The 16,411-nt window shown below is 38.1% G+C and overlaps 1 protein-coding gene and 1 long non-coding RNA gene across 3 annotated transcripts in view; one reads left to right on the top strand and one right to left on the bottom strand.

The window, feature by feature from the left end:
* The window catches only part of cpne4b (copine IVb), a 52,302-nt gene that overhangs the window by 8,853 nt on the left and 27,038 nt on the right, over window positions 1-16,411 (bottom strand). The window contains exons 9-15 of one of the 2 annotated variants that reach the window (XM_073822533.1): window positions 7,158-7,199; window positions 6,753-6,839; window positions 6,384-6,443; window positions 3,770-3,903; window positions 2,911-2,965; window positions 925-976; window positions 343-476 (exon numbers count right to left, since the gene is read on the bottom strand). In XM_073822533.1, coding sequence (XP_073678634.1) covers window positions 343-476; window positions 925-976; window positions 2,911-2,965; window positions 3,770-3,903; window positions 6,384-6,443; window positions 6,753-6,839; window positions 7,158-7,199 — 564 coding nt within the window. The remainder of the gene's footprint in view (window positions 1-342; window positions 477-924; window positions 977-2,910; window positions 2,966-3,769; window positions 3,904-6,383; window positions 6,444-6,752; window positions 6,840-7,157; window positions 7,200-16,411) is intronic. The other variant, XM_073822534.1, reaches the window with a different exon arrangement.
* Window positions 9,890-15,595, top strand: LOC141290368 (uncharacterized). The gene is made up of 3 exons (XR_012340112.1): window positions 9,890-11,777; window positions 12,664-13,690; window positions 15,389-15,595. It is a non-coding gene; the product is annotated as an uncharacterized lncRNA (long non-coding RNA).

The following is a 16,411-nucleotide window of genomic DNA, read 5'->3' as shown; positions in this document are numbered from 1 at the left end:
CATTTTAAAATATATATATTTTTAAATTACTTAAGAGTAAATTGTTATATTTTACAATACTTCTGTATTTTTGATCAAATAAATTAGTTATGTAACGACATGAATAAACTATTTTCTCAGAACAAGCATTAATTAAAGTAATAATACTGCTATGTTCTTCCACAGCATGTTTTCTTTTTTATATAATTAGCAACTTGTTTTTATAAAAAGGCAACAGCAGTAAAACAGACGGAGTCAATATGGTGCTGTGCAGAAAATTAGCTCTTCAGTCTAATTAAAGGTGTTTTCTCTCTCTCTCTCTTTCTCACACTCTCTATGTGTCTCTCTCTCACTCACACTAACCATGGCCTCTTTGGTGTGCATCTCCTCGGAGGCAGAGTTGGCAACTTTCTGGATGATGGGAGCAATATTAGTGGGACCGTACAACTGGATTTTTGGGAGGCAGTTCTGATAAGCTTCAACAACACCTTGTATACCTGAAAAAAAAAAAAGTAAATACACACTCGCATTCAAACATCTTGAATTAAGTTCATTTTAAACCTCACTAAATTTAGTCATTTCTTTATGCTTAAAGGTAAATGTGCTACTAAAAAAGTCTTAAATGGTTTCATGTGCCATTATCATCTGTTTTATAATGTGACATTTGCATTTACTGACCTGAAAATGTCAGTTTAAAACATGATCTTTGACCTCAGAGATGAAGAGAGGTTATATGGAGGGCTTGTTTATTCATGTATTTGTTTATTAAAAGCAGTGCAGCCTCATTTAAATGCATGAGCATTGGTTATAAAGTTTGAAAACCTAACATCTTTTTTTGCCATTGAGTGTGTGTGGGAGATGTTTGACTCATACAGTAAGAATGCAATGGGTTTCATTGAATTTTCTTTTTGAAAAAGTTCAGTATTTTACACTTTGATGACTCACCAGCACATTCTGGGTTGTCCTCATCAAAATTCACAGCAAAATCATGAGAAACCTTAATTGAGAAGGGAATAAAAACAGTTATTTGACAAAAAAAATATCTGAAAGATCAGAGGCAGCGATGGCAGAGTAAGTCTACCGCTTCCAGAACAAATTGTCTTTTTCAAATGGCATGGACTCAATTGATTTAAACTTTGACCTCTGGTGATATTAGATTATCATATTAAAGTTGATATAATGTACTGGAAGAACTGAAACATTTCATTATTATATTCATATGTTCTTATGGTTCATTTATATTCAGAGTTATTGCTGCCAATGGAAGGGGTAAAAGCATGCATAAAACATGGAGCTTCCCTGTGGCTCGGACTGCGGTCAGCTCAAATGCATTCTTAGATTCACGTCCAAGCATACTGCAGCCATGACCTCTGATTGTAACATGGCAACCAATCAGATGACCTGATTTTGAGTGATTGGCATAGATTAGCAGGTATGATGAGGTGATTATTGTAAAAGGGCATCGGCAGATCATGAATTATTCAGAAATCTCCTGTCAGGTAACGGTGAGGAGTTCAGAGCACTCTGGTTTCCATGGTGATTTATTGTACTGTATGGGAAACTTCTCGTAGTCTTTAAATCAAGTTACACATTCGGTCTGTTAAATTTTAGATGAGTCAATCAAATCAATCAATACATTCAAATAATAATTATAATATAAATATTATTATTAAAAAAAAATAATAATAATATAGGAAACTTCTTGCAATCTTAAAACCAAGTTACAAATTCAGTCTGTAAAATTTTAGAATTAAATTAAATTAAATTAAGGAAACTTCCTGCAGTCTCAAAATCAAATTACAAATTCAGTTTTTTTAAAATCTTAGATGAGTTAATAAATCAATCAATACGTTTAAATAATAATAATAATAATAATAATAATAATAATAATAATTATTATTATTATTATTATTATTATTATTATTATTGTTGTTGTTGTTATTAAATAATAATATAGAGGAAACTTTTTGCAGTCTTAAATCAAGTTACAAATTCAGTCCGTTAAATCTTGATGAGTCAATCAAATCTATCAACAAATTATTATTATTATTATTAATATTAATAATAATAATAATAATATGGGAAACTTCTGTCAGTCTTAAAATCAAGTTACAAATTCAGTCTGTTAAATCTTAGATGAGTCAATCAATAAATTAAAATATTACTATTATTATAAGTTTTATTATTATTATTATTATTATTATTATTATTATTAATTATAAAGGAAACTTCTTGCAGTCTTAAAATAAAGTTACAAATTTGGTCTGTTAACTTTTAGATAAGTCAAATCAATCAGTCAATCAATAAATAATAATAATAATAATAATAATAATAATAATAATGATGATGAAATTCAGGAAACTCAGTCTGTTAAATCTTAGATGAGTCAATCAAATCTATCAATAAATTAAATTAATAATAATAATATCATTATTATTGTTATAAAATAATAATAATAATAATAATAATAATAATAATAATAATAATAATATAGGAAACTTCTTGCAGTCTTAAAATCAAATTACAAATTAAGTTTGTTAAATCTTAGATGGGTCAATTAAATCAATCAATAAATGTAAACAATAATATTAATAATAATAATAATAATAATAATATAGAGGAAACGTCTTGCAGTCTTAAAAACAAGTCACCAATTCAGTCTGTTAAATTGTAGATGAGTCAATCAAATCTATTAATAATAAATAATAATAATAATAATAATAATAATAATAATTAATTCAGAAACTTCTTGCAGTCTTCAGCATGCAATGAATTTTAAAGTCATCGAATGAAAAGTAGAAACACAGTAAAAAAAAACGTTTTTACTTTTTTCTTACTGCAAAATTACACATAATTACACGTAAAAATTGTTCGTCCCTAAAGCAGAACTAAAAAAGCTCTTTTCTTACCATATAAAACTAATGAACTTACTTTGAAGTCTGGTGGGATTTGGGCTCCAAAGCCAAAAGCAGGAAACATTTTGTCGCTGGAAACAGATCAGAAGCAGGAAGGATTAATGAGCGCACATTGAGCCCCAGAGATGAGCAATGAGGTGAGCAGGGATGTGACATTGTGAGGGGTCAAATATAATTGACTCTGAGCTTAAGTGACGTCTTGGGCGAGAGAGTGATTGAAGTGTAGAAAGATAATCCTTGACATGACAGCTCTGCATCCTACAGGCGCCGGTCGTCGTAAGACTGAATGCCTGATTAACTGATGCAATGTGCAATTGATTGATTAATTGGCCTGAAAGTTTGGTTAATGGCCTGTACTGAGAAAATACTGCTGTAAACATTTTGTAATGGAGTAGCTCTGTTAGGAAAGGAAGGAAAGGGGGTGAGTGAGGCCAAGTATGGTGACCCATACAAGGAATTTGTGCTCTGCATTTAACCCATCCAAGTGCACACACACAGTAGTGAACACACACACACCGTGAACACACACCCGGAGCAGTGGGCAGCCATTGCTGCGGCGCCCGGGGAGCAGTTGGGGGATCGGTGCCTTGCTCAAGGGACTCACCTCAGTCGTGGTATTGAGGGTGGAGAGAGTGCTGTACATTCACTCCCCCCACCTACAATCCCTGCCGGACCTGAGACTTGAACCTGCAACCTTTGGGTTACAAGTCCAAATCTCTAACCATTAGGCCACGGCTGCCCCAATCGTTAGTAAGTCGATTAAATTTCATTTGGCAAAATTCAAGGATTTACTGTTTGCTTGACTGGTTGCATGATTGATGAACTGATTTATTGGTTGACTAGCTGACTGATTGAGGGATTGATTGGTGGGTCACCTATCGTAATCCTGGCAGATCTCCCCCACAGCGATCAGCGCTTTAAGGTACTCATTGGGCTGGTAAGGGTGGATGTAGTGGAGGGAGCAGCTGTTTCGAGGGTCACCGTTTGAGGCGGTGAAATCAATCGCCACCTGCAGAACAATACTTGTTAAAGGGATAGTTTAACCAAAATTTTAATTCACCATAAAAGTTTAAGTTTAATGCAAATACTTAATTTAAAGGGAACCCCTGGTTTTAAAGGAGAGTTCACTTCCAGAACAAAAATTGACAGATAATGTACTCACCCCCTTGTTGTCCAAGATGTTCATGTCTTTCTTTCTTCAGTCATAAAGAAATTATGTTTTCTGAGGAAAACATTTCAGAATTTTCTCCATATAGTGGACTTCTATGGTGCCCAAGAGTTTGAGCTTCCAAAATGCAGTTTAAATGCAGTTGTAAATGATCCCAGCTGAGGTAGAAGGGTCTTATCTAGTGTAACAATCATTATTACAATTTATATACTATTTAACCTCTAACGCTTGTCCTGTCTTGCTCTGCCTGAACTCTTTTCCAGTTTTTCCAGTTCAAGACATTACTTCTGCAGCGATGTAGGATGATTTTTAAACGATGTAGGAAGTTTTCGTCATACCCTAGCTGTCTTGAACCGGAGTTCAGGGAGAGCAAGACAAGACAAGTGTTTGAGGTTAAAAAGTATATAAATTTTAATAGAAAAACAAAAACAAAATTGATCATTTATCGATCGTTAATTGAGAAGACCCTTCGTCCTCGGGGCACCATAGAAGTCCACTATATGGAGAAAATTCTAATATGTTTTCCTCAAAAAACATTTTCTTTACAACTGAAGAATGAAATACATGAACATCTTGGATGACAAGGGGGTGAGTACATTATCTGTAAACTTTTGTTCTGGAAGTGAACTTCTTTAAGACATGTATGGCTTAACATAATGTAAAAGATGTCTGTTACTGAAATATGTAGAAAACCCATGAAAGATTTATGTTATTTAAAAAATCCACATCATTTAATATATATTTTGGACTATAGGGGACACCATTATTTTGATAAAATAAAATGGCTTCACTTGTTGAGTTACTGGTGCTACCTGTTGCTATTTTTTACCACAACACAACTTGGAAAATAAAATACTGATATGTTAACCACAGCTACTGAAAGAGCTTATAGATAGTGATGGCTATAGGTGTAGGCTTAAACCAAATGCTGTACCATCGGTTTTTCCCCACAAGGAGTCTAAACGCCCTGGATATCGATTGAAACCCGCACTGAAAAACTCCTTCAGTGGCTGCGGTGTCATAACAAGTGTCAGCATGTTTAGATCCTGTCAGGATGGCATCTAGTGTTTCTTTTCTTTACCGTTTGTAAGCTATTTCAGTAGCTGTGGTCTACTAAAAGCCTCAAAGGCATCAGGGCTAAAGTGAAAAGGACAAAAACATGGGTCTTTAGAAAGTTTTATTTGTCCACAGGCATCTCCCTATTCTTTTTGCCTCTTCTTATCGCTAGGAAAAGCAGTGAAGACTTAGGGCGTGTTCACACTTGGCGTCTTTTTTCAAACTGCCAGTGTCCTATGGAGTAAACGGTGTTTTCAAAAAAGTCCTGAGCACTTTTTTAAACGCCACCGCCGGTGTCTTTTTCTGCAGCTCAGAGCGTCTTTTCAAGTTGAAAAAGGGTTAACTTTTCTGAAGAAAACGCCCTATGTCAAGCGCTTTTTTGACAGCTGACCAATGACAAGCGAGTAACTAGACCTGTCATTTCCATAACAACTATCCTATCAAACTGTCCTATTAAATAAAAGGCAAAAATGTCAAAAAAGCAAAGAGCCAGCTTCCTCTTTTATCGACATTTCTGCACCACACATAGGCTACTGTTGCAGCTGTTGTTATAGCAACGCTTCCAGATTTTTTTTGTAACTAAAAAAGCGCTCGTCAACTTTTTCTTGTCAAAAAAGACGCCAAGTTTGAACACGGCCTCACATCACTTTTCTTGTTGCCCTTCAACTGAAAATGACAAAGAAATGCTGCACAATGTGTCGCCGTATCAGTATTTTATTTTCTGAGTTGTGAGTTGCGGCCATTTCACATCATTGAAATAATGGCACCCCATGGTCTAAAATATGTATAAAACAGAATTCTTAAAAAACTTATAAGCTTACTGTATGAACCACTGCAACCAGATTAATGGCTGGAATTTGAAAGATTCTGATTCATTCAGGATGATGTGAAATGAGTAAGTAAAAAAATTCTTTGATCTGAAACTAAATAATAAATCATAGATCAGTCTCTGCTGCATGGAAAAGAGCAAGCAGTACAATCCTTCAAAATTTCATTTTAGTGTTCTACGCAAGAAATAAAGTCACAGGATTTGGAACAAAATGAAAATAAGTAAATATTTACAAAATTTTAATTATAAGAACACATCATGTAGACACACATTAAAGACACACAGCTAAAAACTAAACCACCAGATTATATAGTTTACAAGACCCAGCCTGTATTGACTCTTGCTATCAGTGGAGTTTGGTTTAGCTTAAAGATTAAGATGACATTAGCATAAAAGTGGGGGGAATGTCTTTCAAATGCCTTCTAAAACGACTTACTGTGAACTGAATCTGACATCCTCCCATGATGTAATCCAGGAAGGAGTGCATCTTTATGATCTGAAACAGAGTTAAAATAAATTATTAAACTGATACCGGATACTGACTAGTAACAGATCATTTCAGGTTTGCAAAAATGTGTGTGTATTTTTAAAAAATTGTTTAAGAAGTGACAAATTTTGGGAAAGGACAAATATTCCAAAACATTCTGAAAATACAATATGAGAATTAACGGCACAATTATTAGAAATGTGTACCTTGGATGTTATACAATTTGCATACATACCAAATTTGTGGTACAAGACATATTTTTCTAGACATTTCCCACTTTGGCCCATATATCAGACATAAAATGTAGGAATTCCTCACCTTGCACAATGTAAGAATTACCATTCCAGAATTTCTGTAATTCTTCTTCTTCACTTGGTACTTAGGATTAATACACTCCCACTGGATCTGTCAGAAACATGTACAACAGTAAGACAACATTTCAGCACTATGCCATTCATTCAGCCGTCTTAAAACTCCATCTAGCCACAAGATGAATTGCTTGGGGTTGCAGGTATTTTATCTGAGGTCTGAGGTGCGCTTGTGATGGATCTGTATGAGAGGAAGATGCCCAGAGGCTGAGAGACACAGTGACAGACGGATGTCTGAAAGACTGAGTATAACATAGTGGCTGCAGTTGAGCTTTTCAGAAAATGTGAGAGTGACTGGCTGTAAGCTGGCAGTGCAGGCGAGACTTTCACAAGCATGTCAGTGTTGATAAGTCACCTTTTGGCCAGGATCAGTTTGTAGTTTCTCTTGTGATGGTGCCTGTCAGGACAAAAAAGATATGTCTATCCAAGCCAAACATTTCTTCATTTATTTTACATTTCTAGTGTGAATACAATAGCTTAACAATCTGCCTCAAATCCGTGATTTATTTAAAATGATGCATGTGCAATTATCTCAGTTTGTTCTGAAGATCTCAAATCAGGTCGTGAAGAGCATGCGAGAAGTTTTCTTCCATTACTAGAGACTGAAAGCATCAGGGTTTCCCGCTGAATATGAAGCACCTGTTTGTGAACCCCGCTAGCAGTGCAATCAGTGTGTGCTGACGGACGAGGTATTCAACTGATTAACAAACGCAACGAGAAGCATATGCTGAAGCCAGTCGACTTTGCTCCTCTGAGCATTCAAGGGGATGATGGCGAATATGAAGTTAATGGAATTTAAAGCAACACAATGACTACTAATCTTCACAGCCAGTAATAGATTTCAAATGAGAGAAGTGACGGAACAGAGTGAACTCATTCAGACACTTTAGACAGATGCATAAGAGTGTATGTGGCATGGAAATATTTTGTGTGTGTGTGTGTATATACACTCTATATATATGGCCATAAGTATGTGGACACCTAAACATTACCAACTAGAGGGATGCAGAGAAGCTGGGGGGTGAAAACTTTTGACCAGAATGGAGATGTGTACAAGATAGTTACATGTTTCCCAAAAGACAAAATAAGTTCAAGTTACCCTAATATTCAAATTCTTATTGCATTGGGTTTCCTTCTGAAGCACCAGTGAGTGTTTGAACCTTCTGTAATAGTTGCATACGAGTCCCTCAGGTGTCCTCAATGTGAAAAGATGGATCTCAAAATCATACAGTCATTATTGGAAAGGGTTCAAATACACACAAATGCTGGAAAACCAAAGAACTTGTGGGACCTGAAGGATTTTTCTGAAAACAGCAGGCAGTTTAACTGTTCAGGACAAACAAGGGACTCATGAACAACTATCACTAAACAAAACAAACTCAGCTGTGGATCATTCAGGTAACAACAAGAATTAAGGGGATGCAATCTTTTGAACAGGGTCATTTTTATAAATTCAACTATTATTTTCTCTTGTGGACTATATGTAAACATGTTTTATGTGAAATATCTTATTCAGGTCAGTACCAAATAAACAATAACATGCATTTTGTATGACCCCTCTTATTTTGCTAAAAAAAAAATAACATTTAGCTAATTCTGAATGGAGGATGTAAACTTTTGACCTCAGCTGTATATAATCAAAGATCTTTATTTGAAATAAATGCTGTCTACACATCAAAATATTTCAAAAATCTATATTTTTCACAAAAATATTAAGTGGCACAAGTATCACTAAACAATCTGGTTTTTTTTTTTAACACTGATTATAATAGTTTCTTGAGCACCAAATCAGAATATTAAAATAATTTCTAAAGGATCATGTAACACTAAAGACTGGAGTAATGGCTGCTGAAAATTCAACTTTACCATCACAAGAATAAATTTAACCCGATCTCATGACAATCCATATATTTTTGACAAGGTGTCTAATTTATATACAAATTCATATGATTTGTGAAAATTTTACATATTTAATGAGGCGACAAAAGGACCACGCCTACTAAAAGTTGACCATCACAGAAATCGTACAAAATCTTACGAGTGAGGAGATACAAATTAACCACCTTGTAAAATACATACAAATCAAAATATATTCAAAGAGAAAAAACAAACAAACATGGAGATTTGCACATAATGTGAGCATAAAATTATAAATATAAAAAACAAAATAATTAATTTTTAAATAAAATAATAAACAAAACAATAAATTAAGTTTAACAGTAATGTTATATTTTAAAATAAAAAATTTGTAATAAATAAAAATACAATAATTTTATAGTACACTTAAGAATCCAATGCTAATATTTACTTTAATATTTAATATTTAATGTTACTTTTACTAATCAGCAAGGTTTTAATTTGGTAGTTTGCCAGCAAATAAGTTTGTGCACTGGCAGTTTTAGAGCTGCCAAGTGTTCAGTGAATCAGTGAATGAAAAAAATGTCACAGTTTTGCGTATTTGCTCTGAAACCAGCAGCACATAGCTTAGATTTATGCATTCAGTTTGTATGGAAATTTTATACAGTACTAAAGTTAGTTAATCTAAAATGGCGGTTGTGCATTAACAGCAGTCAACCATGTCAGTACGCAAATGTGCTGTATTTTTAAACAAATAAATGCAGCCTTGTGGCATAAGACAATTTTACCGACCCAAACCTGTGAACGGTAGTGTCCATAAGAGCGTAGGAGAGTTAACTTAAAGTCCCCATGAAATCAAAAGTTTTTGGCTTTTACTGTGAATATTTTAGTTTTAGGATTATCTATAAGCTAGTGTGCTTCAAAACAATGACAAAATTGGCATTTACAAGATACAAGCATTTTAAAACTTACAGTCTCTCACTTCCACCAGTATGGATGAGTTTTGATCACCCTGCACTTCAGCTTCTCATCAAACTTTCTCTCCAATCAAATGCTCTCTAGAATTCGAAGCGTCCCGCCCACTACACTATAAATACATGCTGAAGCCGCGGCTGAAATCAATAACTTGTTCACAGAAATGAAAGCTTTAGCGTAAAGTTCTACCAGGATGACTCTAATTCATGATTATCTCGACAACCAATAGCAGCTTGACGCCTTGAATAAAAGACCAAAACTTACTCTTCCATCCTGCTGCCCCTAGGTGTCGTACCCGAAGTTCCGTCTGGTCGATTCCTCTAGCAGCTCAAGATGTTTCAAAAACCGCTCGTTGATCTTGCAATCTCTGACGAAGACTCCGTTCCTCTTTTCGCCCGCCTCCCTGCACCGGAGTATGCGCATTCTAAGGAATCTCCCTGGGTCCAGTGGCCTCCCGAGAATATCGCGGCCACCTTACTGGATTCCGGCATCCTCGTCAGCAACGACTTGACCCACGATGACCTCATCCTCCTTGCTTCCTACACGCTGGGTAGCCTTCCGGCTTCATCATCCGCTTTTCTCCAGCTCACCGAAACCGTCAAATGTTTCGAAACTAGTCTGGGCTTCTTCCAGTCAGCCTTCGCTTCGCGCGCACCCGAACCATATATTCCCGCGACGTTTTCCGCCTCCGTCTCAGTCTCCCTTTCAGTTATCGATTCAATTTCCTCTGCTGCACTCTCCACTTTTCCTGCCACGTCGACTTTCGCAACATCTCCAGTTCAGACTCCGCTACAAAACGCCGCTACGTCATTTCCTCCTGCAGCGTTCACTCTCTCACGGCTCTGAAGGCCCAGGTTTTCGGTAGACCATTCGTTCCACCCGCTGCGGCTTCAGTGTCTCCCAAAATAAGATATGACATCATCTCAGGTAAAGACATTAACCTGCCGCACTGCTGTTACCACGACCCGTGATTGACAGGCAGACGATTGACTGTGGCGACGTGGCAGTCTTACTTAACTTCAGATCCCAGGCTACAACGAAACCTGCCTTTTACCGAATTCGTCATTGCTTTTAGTTTTCCCCAATCGCAGAGAGGAATTAGAACTTTATCTAGCCATGATGGCAGACTTTAATCTAAGATATGGCGGGACCTTATTTTACGAGTCTCACAAGTCTTTTTCAGCAAAATCTGCTTCTCCTGTTGCCTTCGTTGGTTGACTCTGACCTGCTTATTCGCCTTTTCGGAGGCCAAAAAACTCTGACTCGAGCTGTTTGTAGCTCCCACGGGCACTCCGCTTCTCTCTCTGCCCTAAAAAGTTCACGCTTGCCGTGCTCCGGGCGCTCTCCATGGTGCTGATCCCGCATACCCCGCGCTCGCCATATAAGGCCGTCCAATTATGAATTCAATGGTATACCTCTGTGCAATAACTTTAATGAATCTGTTTGTTCTTATTTTAAATATTTGCAAGCTGCCTTTCGCGTTACATTTGCTTGATGATTTTCTGCTAATCGACCTTCCTCCTTCTGAAGCTTCGTGCCCGATACTCTAAACAAGTCTTTTGCGACTTACAGTAGGTGTTCCTTCGTCAGAAGAAAAAAACAATCGGTCCCGTCATACGTCTCGAATTTCTCGCATAATTCTGGATACTATTAAGATGCAAGCTTCTCTTCCACACCAAAAAATTTGTCCGAATCAGGTCTGTTATGGAATCGTTCCTCATGTCTCGCTTAACTTCCAAACGTGACTTGCTTTCTCTTCTCGGCAGTCTCAACAAGGTCGTTCTTTCATATCTCGCATGCTGCATTTGGCTCATTCAGTTGCAAATTTAAGCGACTCGCTTCTCCTAGATGACGGTTGTTTTTCAGACCTTAGGTTTTGGTCTCTTCTAAATGTGGTACCCTGTAATATATTAATTATATCTTTATCATCGTTATTGTTTTGGAAGGAGATGTAGTGTGGGAATGCGTGACTATTTGCGCTGTAATTGGTTGTACGCCAGTACGTCACCGTGTACGCCGACACGGCACGTCACCATGTGACTACGAGATCACCTATCAGCTCACGCGATCTGTTTCATTCACATAAAGACGGTGAACAAGCATCGCATGACTGTTGTGTTGCTCATTATATTCTCCTTCTCAGGTATGATTAATGTTAAAAGAAAAGGGTTATCGGTTTACTAAGCACTGAATGTTCATTATATGAGTCGTTGGCAACGTATGTGAACGTGTTATATCTGTGCTACCGTGTTATATGCGTCTAGGTGTTCTAATGCATGTGATTAGCACGTTAGCGTGTTCGTACCGAGTGAACATGGCGTTGTTTATACGCTGTGTTACTGTATATTCTTAAGTTAAGCACCTGAAGTTACAGATCATAGGTTTATTGGGAGTATACATGTGCTGTTATACACATATGTGTGACATGGGTATTTTTCACATGTAATTTGAGTTGGTATCAAGACTGTCATTTTCTGAGGTTGTGCGGATTTGTGTGTTTGATTGTTGGATCTGTTTCATTCACATAAAGACGGTGAACAAGCATCGCATGACTGTTGTGTTGCTCATTATATTCTCCTTCTCAGGAGTGCTACATAAACAACTGGAATGGCATTTCCTTCTATAACGACGTTTCCGAATCATCCAACGCTCCGAATTATATACCGAAGCAACCACTTCTATTGATTTTTGGGGATTCTTCCAAGGGCAGTGGTTCGCAGAAAAGTGGCCTCACGATTTGTCTATTTCATTCAAAATCCACCTTGTCCGCTCTCTATGAAATCTACCCTTTCGCGGTTGCTAGCGTTCTCTGGGGCTCAGCCCGGTTACGGAAACGTACTACCTTGTTTTGCGACAACGAAGCCACTGTTCACATCATTAACAAAGGTCGTTAGCTTTGCCCGGCTATCATGTCTATTTTAAGACGTCTAACTTGGCAATCCATGACGCACAATTTTATCATCAAAGCCGAACACATTCCAGGTCGTTTTAATGTCTAAGCTGACGCTCTCTCTCGCTCTCGTTTGCAGGTATTCCGACGACTTAACCCAGCGGCCAACAAGGATCCGACGCCGTGCCCACGCTGCAACAAATTCTCTTGAATTAAACAGGCCTTTGGATTTTAACAACCTTTTTCTGCCAAATCGTACATCGCAAAGGCGTAGCACTGTCAACTCTCAAAGCATACAACTCTGCTTGGTCCATCATGTTTTGCTTCACCTATCAAATTCCGTTACTTCCCATTTTAATTTCGACCGTGTGTGCTTTCCTCACGTACTGTTTTTAATCATGCCAACTTAATATTTCAACTATATGTAAAATTCCGGCTGGTGTTCTATTCCACGCAAGGTTTAATATCCCTAATTGCCCCAGCTTATTTTTGTCCCCTTTCATTCGATTACTTCTCCAGGGTATGTCAAAATCCGTGTTCAAAGCTAAACGTCAGCCTATCACACACCGCATACTTCAGACCTTAGTCTCAAAACTTTGTAACGGCTTACTTGACAACTATTCCAACGCTCTGCTCGAAGCTACGTTTTAAACTGCATTCTTTGGTTTCTCGCGCATTGGTGAGTTTACTTCCGATAGTAATCGTTTCGATCCAACAAAAGATTTATTTCAAGACTTACACTTTTCACCGAATAACTTTTCACTGCTGATTAAACTCTCAAAATCAGATTCCCCGGGTCTGGTGTAACAATTTCAATTTCAAAATAAATTTGGCTCTATGCCCTTTCGCTTCTATGCTCAACTTTCTCAAAATACGGCTGCGCACTTCTGGTATGTCACCTCTTTTCTTCTCTTAAGTGGGTTACCTATTACTAAACGGTGGTTTAGAATTCATTCGTCAACCACCTTGACAGCCGCCGGTCCTTCACCCGATATTTATACTAGCAACCCTTTCCGCATCGGCGCTGCCACTACGACAGCTGAACGAGGGGTTCCAGAGTCTACCATCAAACAGCTCGGAAGATGGTCTTCTTCGGCATACGAAACGTATATCAGATCAGAATTTCATAAGGTCCTGAATGCACAGCAGTCTCTCACATCATCAAGGTACGTTGAATTCGCTAGCTACTGGTGGTGGTTTTACGTCGAATTGTTCATGTTACTTATGGTGGTTAAGTTACCAAAAGTCAATCATGCTTTTACTTATCGTCGTCGTTATAGCCTACAACTAATATGACGTCTTTGCATTTTCTTTATTATACTAACGTTCGTAATCTCATAGACTAAGCCTACACTATAATCAGCAACCTAACGTCAGCGGCAATAACGACTCGAAGCCGTTCGCTCCTTTATGTTTATCTTTACTAATTTATTCGACCTAGCATGGTCCTTCCTCAAGCCTGCGCGGCTTAAACGGCAGTCGTGGCATTTACCGAAAGCCAGTCGTGGCTTTTACAATCGTCTTCATTATTATTAGCTTTATTATCAATAACTCACTCTTACAATATGTCATTGGATTATTATATTATGCACGATAAACCTTCAATACCGAGGCTCGACGCCCGTCCCGACATACACTCATTGCCTATCGTGGCTCGCTTTTTTTTTCTCAAGACCTAACGTGGTCCCTCACATCAAGCCAATCGTGGCTATACGGCCAGTCGTGGCATCAATATTGGGCGCTAATCACCGAAAGCCAGTCGTGGCTTCGTTATTCACCGAAAGTCAGTCGTGGCTTTTATTATTAGCTCTTATATACTCACTCTTACTATATGTCATTGGATTATTATATTATGCACGATATGCCTCCAATATAACGCCAGTGGCAATAACGGCTCGAAGCCGTCCGCTCCTTTATGTTTATCTTTACTAATTTATTCGACCTAGCATGGTCCTAACTCAAGCCTGCGCGGCTTAAACGGCCAGTCGTGGCATTAACCGAAGGTCAGTCGTGGCTTTTACCATCGTCTTAATTATTAGCTCTTATTATCAATAACACACTCTACAATATGCCTTTGGATTATTATATTATCCACGATAAACCTTCAATACCGAGGCTCGACGCCCGTCCCGGCTTACACTCATTGCCTATCGTGGCTCGCTTTTTTCCCAAGACCTAACGTGGTCCCTCACATCAAGCCAATCGAGGCTATACGGCCAGTCGTGGCTTTAAAAGTTCGGAACTTGCTCGAACGGCCAGTCGTGGCTTAACCGTGAGAGCCTATCGTGGCTTCAGATAGCAAAGTCAATCGTGCCCATCTTACTTTTACTAATAAGAACTATATCAATACTAATTATTATCAATATTGTTTAATGAATCAGATCTTTAAAATAAGCCAATCGTGGCTTTTAACCCGTCGCAGATTGCCTTCCTCCCCTTAAAGACATCCCTGCATAGCCTATCGTGGCTATTATTAGAAGCCAACCGTGGCTTCTTAATTTAAATTACAAGGCTTCCCCTTTCACGCAATCTTAACCTTTCCATTATCACTCGTACTTCGGGCTCTATTTCTTTGGGGGAAGGCTCTCCCCTGCCTTCATCTTCAGGCAGGAAATGCAGTCTACCTCAGTCACGGATTAAGGATGGAGCCCACGCCAAAAGAAACCATTAACCCTTCTGTCTTATTCATTCATTCAAATAAATGTTCAAATTTCTATCGTCTCAGAGTCTCTCTGGTAGAAATGAAAGCTTTAGCGTAAAGTTCTACCAGGATGACTCTAATTCATGATTATCTCGACAACCAATAGCAGCTTGACGCCTTGAATAAAAGACCAAAACTTACTCTTCCATCCTGCTGCCCCTAGGTGTCGTACCCGAAGTTCCCCTCCATCCTCCCCACCACCACCAGGTTGGCTACCATCCATACCACGTGGGGGAAGGCTCTCCCCTGCCTTCATCTTCAGGCAGGAAATGCAGTCTACCTCAGTCACGGATTAAGGATGGAGCCCACGCCAAAAGAAACCATTAACCCTTCTGTCTTATTCATTCATTCAAATAAATGTTCAAATTTCTATCGTCTCAGAGTCTCTCTGGTAGAACTAGTATTTTCTGTATGGTGAATGGCACATAGTGCACTATATAGGGGATAAGGAACAATTCAGACAGCGTAAATATGCTTTCCACTGGAGTGAAAGTAGTCTGGTTTTGTGCTGTGTGCACACAGTTTGCTCCAGTCCAGAGAGACACAAAGTGCGAGTCGGCACAGACCACAAAACGTATCAGACACATTTGAATTCTATACAGGTTGCAATATTTTATTGCAGTATGGATGAGGCTTTACCAAATTCAACAGCTCTGGCCCAAGCTGTGATAAATTAAATGCTATTGGCTATTTAAAAAAGGGGTGTGGCTGCTTGATATGTCCCGCCCTGTCTTTCTGTTTCAGTTTAAATTATGTCAACACATAGAATAATGCTTTTAAAGCACTTCAGAGGACATTTAACAGGAGACATCATGGTGACTCAGTCACCCAGTTCATCACTATAGTGCTCTAAACTGTCAAAACAAGCCACTGCAGTCATCTGACACAGCACAAATACACATCACTCTCTCTCTCGCATACGCTCTTGCTTTTCCTTTATTCTTCTATCACTTTTTCTCAGTTTTTCCTTGCTGTGTCCTTTCCCTCCTACTCCACACAGCACCTCTAATTATTATCTTTTTCCCTGCAGGTAACATGTGTCCATGGTGACAATAGATCAGAATTCTCCATAAAATCAAGGACAAAAAAAGCTCAAAAGAAACACAGCGAGAGAGGCAAACAGACAGAAAGATGACAGGATGAATTCAGTGTCAGTTATGACACAGGCAGGATGAGTAGAGAATGG

This window comes from Garra rufa, chromosome 17 (assembly GCF_049309525.1).
Source record: "Garra rufa chromosome 17, GarRuf1.0, whole genome shotgun sequence".
NCBI classification, from domain to species: domain Eukaryota; kingdom Metazoa; phylum Chordata; class Actinopteri; order Cypriniformes; family Cyprinidae; genus Garra; species Garra rufa.
Note: the sequence above shows the minus strand (reverse complement) of the source record. Positions and strands in the feature narration are given on the sequence as shown.